The 7,307-nt window shown below is 38.6% G+C and overlaps 1 protein-coding gene across 1 annotated transcript in view; it reads left to right on the forward strand.

Annotated features, from left to right (window-relative positions):
• LOC122811200 (EF-hand calcium-binding domain-containing protein 4B-like) overlaps window positions 1-7,307 on the forward strand; it is a 1,881,211-nt gene that overhangs the window by 1,686,175 nt on the left and 187,729 nt on the right. The window contains exons 14-15 of the mRNA XM_044082881.1: window positions 1,510-1,645; window positions 4,765-4,846. Of these exons, the coding sequence (XP_043938816.1) occupies window positions 1,510-1,645; window positions 4,765-4,846 (218 nt within the window). The remainder of the gene's footprint in view (window positions 1-1,509; window positions 1,646-4,764; window positions 4,847-7,307) is intronic.

Raw genomic sequence — 7,307 nt, forward strand, 5'->3', positions numbered from 1 at the left:
CCTGAACCTCTGCCACCCTCCTCTCCAAGGGAGCAGTGAGAGAAGAGCTATCAAATGCCGAAGCTCCAAAAACCTCTGAATCTAAGTCAACCTCCCCAGACTCGCTGTCTAAGATACACCTCTGAAAAGCACTGAACCCTGAAGCCATCAGAGCTGAACATATCAAGGAAACCATTGGACTCTAAGTGGAAGCCACTCTTGGATCCAACATATCGATTTTTAGGGCCATCAGACCTGACAACTCCAAAGCAGGAGGCCAGATCAGAGAAAGAGCCATGGGACAAAAAGAGGAATTTCTGCTCACAGATCCAGAAGGGAGTGGAGCTGGCCGTATCATCATCTGAATCTGCACCTTGAGAAATTGTCTCATCAATCTATCCACCTTGTATTCAGACAACCTCCGGGTAGACCTGATGGAGGAGGCTGTGGAAGGTGGTCTGGACACTGGCTGGGTGAGGCCTCCTTGGGAGGATGGCTGTGAGACAAAACACCTGGTTCCAAGGATACAGTTGGAGCATGGGGAGCTGTGGGAGTGGGTACCACAATCACTGGATACAAGGACCTCACATTTGAAGGTTTTCAGCACCATCCTAGGCAGCTCTGAGGATGAATGTTCAGAAGAATGCTTTCTGTGTTCCCTGGCTTCCTTGGGTTTTCTAACAGGGGTTTGAGCCCTGAAGTGGAGGTTGTAGAGGGAGTAAAAGGGAAAGTAAGCCCTTCAAAATCAACTTATTGCAGTGGTCCACTAGAGCATGTGGATTATAACTGCCAACCGCCACACACACTACACAAACTGTCTAGGTAAGCAGGGCCTATACAGTAAATGCACTCCCTGTAGGCATCAGACAAGGGACTCTTATTCCCACAGGAAGTACATTTTTTTAAACCCCAAGGGTTTATCTGGTGCTTCAGCCATGATAAACCAGGAGATATAGGATACAGAAGGAAACTGAAAGGAAGAAAGGAGAGCAAGAGCAAGAGACCAGACACATGGAAGAAAACCAGTGAAAACTTAGGTAACTAACTTTAAACTATAAAGGAGGCTTTTTTGTATATAACTATATATTTAAATGGAATTGGAAGTGACAGGAGAGGAAGGAAGAGTGACAAAGGGAAATGGTAGAAGTCAACCTACAGACATTAACACTGGAGCAATGCAATCCTGATGCTTCTTCGCTGAGTTGCAAATGAGATCTGAGGTATTCTAGGGGAATGAAGCATTATGGGATGGAGAGAAGGAGCTTGAGCATCGAATCTTGACCTTGGAAAGTGGTCAAGTTGGATCCGAGGTTGGATCTGAAACCTGCAGGTTGAGAAATGAATGAAAATGACAACATCAGATAAATGGTCTACACTTCATCAGGACGGTTTTTGTACATGAGAGAAAGAAGTTCAGATAATAATGACTGAAGACATTTATATATGCTGTCAAAACAGCAGATCATTTGTAAATTGATGTCAGCTGGCAAAAAAGCAGATCTAATTTGTTTGCTCTCTTTTCCTATTTAGGAGACGGAGCCATTGTCTGCTTCACCTGATCGGATCTTTAAAGTGGTGTTTGTCGGCAACTCTGGAGTTGGAAAGAGCTCCTTCATACACAGATTCTGTCATAACAGGTTTCTTGCAGAAATTAGTGCAACTATAGGTAATAGTCTCCTTTTGATTTATTGAAACTACTAAGGTGGACACAAGTCTTGAGCAGTGTAATGAATAAACTGTATGCCTCCCTCCAAAAAAGCAAAACTATCTGTCATTAAAGAAGCCAGTTACACACTTACTAAGAAACGGTACAACCTACTCCTTATAACACCAGTCTACAAATGACAATCTTTGCACCATTGATTATAGTGGCAAGCAGATAAAAAATGCATAGACAAAAACATTACAGTTCAGTTCAAGATAAAAAATGAACCACCATCTTCATGATTCAAATAAGGCCATAGAAAAACAGAAAACCTAGTACATAGGTTCATACTAGGCTAGCTGCCCTTGTGGTTCATTTTTTAAGCCTAACCAATCACCCCATGAGAGAATCAAACCTTCACCTTTCTGTATTATCCTCCTACTCTCTCATATCTATTTCCCTTGTAAGTAAAAACGACAACATCAACACTCGGTGTCTACACGATGGAGCTCACTACCAGTATAGATAACAGTCAGTTTCCATATGCTGGCAGCATTCACCTTCAGAATCATTAAGGGTAAATGAGGTCACACTACTCAGAATAGTTGCTGAGTCAGCATTTGCCAGTAATGAAACTAAAGTTTATAAAAAAACAACTGGCTTTATAATGTCCTCCTACCATATTCTGCAATAGCTATTACAGGTATCCCTTCATCATCAAAGTACAACGATTTCAGAAGCTTGACGCAGTACATTGTACATGCTGTTCCACAAAGGGTCTGGTTAAACCACTAAATGCAAGCAAATAATACAGACACCAATTGTTTTATACACACAGAAACATGGGTCATGGTTCACTAGTGTTTTTGGGGGGAGGGTTGTATTTTGTGTTTTACTTTACGATATTTTCAGTTTCGTGATTTTGGAGTTTTGATGTTGTGAGGAGTTAGTATTCTGGTCTCGCAATACTGAAATTCGGGTTTTCAGTATTTCAAGATATAAAAGTGGACCTATATATATATATATATATATATATATATATATATATATATATATATATATATATATATATATATATATACATACATAGATATATATATCTATATATATATATATATATATATATACACACACACACACACACACACACACACACCATTATTGAAACAAGCTATGAAGTAATTGTCATGCAAAACATTTCCAGTCAGTAGAGTCGACATTAAAATAATATACATACATAATATGGCAATATGGTAAGCTAATACACCTTGTATAGTAACTCTGAAGCACATTTTCAGAATGAAGAATCTCCAGTTCCTTTACGAACAGTATTCAGGCGTGTTGTTGATTTTCTTTCTGTTTTTTTTTTTTACCCAGGATGGATTTTTACTTGTTCAAAACAGTGACAGTATGTGCACTGTAATATAATTATACTCTACTTTGTACCTTATATGAGACTGCAATAGGTCACGCACTGTGAATATGTTCTATCAGTGCTAGTTTTGGAGGACAAAACCAGGGCTGAATTGTTGGCAGTCAGCATTTGAGCAAAAGTAGATCAAATAATTATTCTTTGAACAGTGGTATGGCATCAGATCAGTTTGTTTCCTGCTTCTTCAGAAATTGACTTTACTATTCTAATTTGCAAAAAATGCCCCCTCATTAGAATGTGCATATTATATTTTAAATACTAATTAGTCACCTTAATGCATTTAAGTGTGAATGTTTGGTATGTGAGCCTGATATCCTAATAATGCCATACAATTGCAAGTTTATAGTCTTGTATTTTCTGAATGTGGTGTGGACTCCTTCCCCACTTCTCTGTGACAGCACTCTGTGTGTCTTGACCTTCCCACCCTGCACCAGTAATCAGTGATACCACAGCTGAATAGGGGAGATGCATTTAAGTATCTTGAATATCTATGAGATTTTACATTTTCCATTAGGATAAGTCATGCAGCAATTAATCCCCACACATTCAACCTAAGATGACAGCAATTGACTTCAGAAGCAATAATCAACATCCTCTCCTCATTGTCTAAACTGTGAAGCCCATAATTTTGAATTCCAGTAGTTTAAAAAGTGGGCATTTTAAAACAGTATTTTTTGCAGGGAACTCTACCCCAGAAGACCTTTATAGAGGCTTTGTTCCCAACCACCTACTTCTTTAGATACTACCTCCAAGGTTGCCACATCTAGGAATAATGCCATTAGCAACAGTTAAAAATGACATCTAAGATTCTCCAGTGGACAAAAGAGCGATAAAGCCCTAATTACAGCCAAGCCAACTTGTGTTCAATATTGGCTCCGTTGACTGATTGAGTAGTAGGGAGGGATGAGTGTTACCATCCCTACTGAAAGGGCAGCACTATGGGCATCTGCTACAATAATCCATGGTAGAGGCTGGGTTCATTGCAATTGGGAGGTTTCTCCCAAATGTGGGGAGTCGGGGTGGGCAAGGCTGAGCTTCTCCTGAGGCAGGCTGATAATCTGCACATCCCCATTGCATGCCCATCCCTTGGATGTTACCATGGAAACCAGAACGTAGGGCTGGAGTAACCGCAATAGGTCATGAAAGTAAAAAAAAGAAAAAAACAGCAGATGTGAACAACCAGACCCCTAGCATGCCCTTATATCTATCCATCCCAAGCCCTACTGAAGATAGTCTAGGGATTAGGAGTTGGATGGTAGACCCAGCAATGGATATGGGGCACAGGATTAATGGCCATAGGATTATGCAGAGTGAAAAAAAAACTAGATGACATTTTATATTACTACTGGCATTCACATTTATGTGACTCTTAAGAAATAATGGGAGCCCATTATACCTCTCAGACATTTTTTCCATCACTCAGAAAGTTAGTCAAATCTGGGTCATTGGCATCATCGTCCAGAACAAAGGCCCTATGCCAGTAAAAACCATATCTCCATGCAAACATATTGATAATAAAGTATAAGTGAATAGAATTATAACATTAAATAAAATAAAAATAAATGTGATGAAAATCTGTATGCATGCCTGTCTGACTTTGCTAGATGCATTGAATGTTCAGGGATAAGTTTGAATGAAATGTAAATAAATATGATTGGAATATGTAAGTGTGCCTGCACAATTTCTCTTTCTATATTTTCATTTGTAGGTATTGACTATCGAGTGAAAAGTTTGGTGGTGGATCATACACAAGTAGCACTGCAACTCTGGGACACTGCAGGGCAAGAGAGGTAAGGTCAGAAAAACACTCATAAAGGAATAACAACTTCAAGTATTTCTAGCACTTGTTTATTCTGACTTCCTGCCCACTGTCAACTGAAAAGAAGTGAGAGCCAATCATGCTAGGCCAGCACCCAGAAAGCCATGAGAGTATTTTTACTGCTACATGTATATCTCCCCATTAACTGACATCTATGCTGGCATATGCAGTAGCCTGCTATACCTTCCTTCCTCTGTGAGTGCTTCCACTCCTGTTTATACTACATGAGGACTACAGCATACACATGGCTTGACAGAGGCTAGTGGAAATCCCCAGCTCATACTTCATGCTCTGCACCTATTCCTACTAGGTGCCAGCACTGCAGTGGGCCAAGCCAATTCCCCACCAAATAATGAGCAAACAAAACTCAGCTGCACATTCCCACTTTCTCCTACCCATTTTCTCCAGTACCTGAGCTGCTAATTGATTTCAGGTTGTCAGATAGAAATATTTCTAAAACTGCTTGTCAAAAAACTGCTTGTCAAAAATAATGAACAGTTTGAACCATGATGATGACATTCACCAGCTTACCAGATATCATTAATTTTATAGATTTAGTTGGTACAGCAGAGAGAAAGGGTGCTTTGTCATTGAAGATTTGTGCTGTTGTGGCATTTCACTTGTTAAACAAGAGAGACTTTTTTATGTTATTCATTTACCTAAACTGTAAAATCTAAACCAATTTGTGTTCCTTCTCTGAACAAAGAAAAGTTTTGCTAGTAACAATTGCATAATAGCAGTTTTAATACAGGCTAGTCAAGTGCCTAGTTCAACTGATAAGGCAAAGTTGGTTTATGTGCCTTAGATCCCGGGCAGTTTTTAAAAAATAACCCTTCTATATATTTTTTAAGAATCATACATAAATGCACATGTTCTTTTGGATTCATCTTCCTGATCTGTACATTTAAAACAACAGACTGTTTTAATAACTTACTGTTTGATAAAGCAGCATTTATTTGAGTGAATTTTACATTTGTAGTGTTTGAATATTTTTCCAGCAAGAAGTAAAAGACAGAATGAAGTATTACCCATTTCAGAACATTTCAATCATGAAAGACCATTCAAACTATCAGTATTATTGACTACCAATGTCCATGCTCATCAGTTATAGCCATATTAGCTGTGCTCACCTCATGTGCTTGATGGTGATAAAAATGGCCACAGTAAAGTATTACAGTTTGCTTTACATGTGTGCACTAGACCTGGAAACCCAGATTAAAGTCTATTTAAAATGAACAGATGACCATAATTTAAGTTACTTTCACTCATAGAATGCCTTCTACCCCAAGCCAGTGGTTATCAATACTTTGTTGAGTATCAGTGTTAGAAAATAAAAATAAAAATAAAAGCCACAATAAATGTATTTCACCTTTGTTTTACACAGTCAGCAGCCACAGTAAAGTATTCCAACTTGCTTTGCAAAAATCTTATTAGGCCTGCTAACTACAAAGGCAGCAATCAAACATTTTCATCTACAGCTAGCAGTACATGTGTGCCCAGCAATTGTTGTTACTTTATCTGTTCACATTTCCAATGGCAGACTATAATAAAATAAAATAATGGCTCCAGAATATATTTCAGCCCATTTTATACAAAAAGACTTTTGCTCACCAGACAGACCCAACAGCAAAGTCATTTTGTCAGGATTAAAAGACCCTGCCTCATCATGTCACAGGTGCTGCCCTTTTGATCTCTATGACCATCATTCTGCTGCTTAATATTCATGGGCTTGCTGCTATGCTTTGACTAGGAACTGAAAGGTGCTAAATGAGTGTTAAATGCAACATGCTTCTTGTGGTGTACTGCAGCTGTTTTCAACAAGATCTCTACTGGTTATTTATCTATTTTTATACTATTTATTTATTTATTTTTAATTTTAAAGTAAAGAAAAACAACTCAGTAGACATAAAGATAAATGCTGTCTGGAAGTGTCATGGATAAAGGGTAGTCCATTTTCTAAACTTGAATTTTGTAGTAGTTTTGGTATGGTCTCAGTGTTGAGCATATTTATTTGTTGCACATTCTGAATAAGATAGCATTGCCAAAAGAACAGCCCCACTGAATACCTGTTTTTCATCATTGGATATCTGCCTGGTAGTGCAGGTAGCTAGGTACTTGATGATCTAGGGATTGATACAAGCAGAACACTGTAAAATGCAAATGTATGTGAATTTTATTTTTAAAAGTAAGTGCATGACATAGCATGAAAGTGTTTCTGACTCAATGATACTGTTATTGGTACTGGTCTCCCTCTGATTCTGGAAAGATTTTGGCCCCATCCTCTGCACAAACATTGTTGTCTCACTCAATATGGGCCCTTCCATTCCTCCTCCTTTCTGGCACCCTGGTATACCAGGTGATAAGGAGAGACCCATGAATCATAGACTTCACCTGGCTGTTAGAAGATTTGCACCAACCCTTGCCCTGTTTGC

Source organism: Protopterus annectens, chromosome 9.part0 (genome assembly GCF_019279795.1).
Source record: "Protopterus annectens isolate FY-2018-M chromosome 9.part0, PAN1.0, whole genome shotgun sequence".
In the NCBI taxonomy this organism is placed as follows: domain Eukaryota; kingdom Metazoa; phylum Chordata; order Ceratodontiformes; family Protopteridae; genus Protopterus; species Protopterus annectens.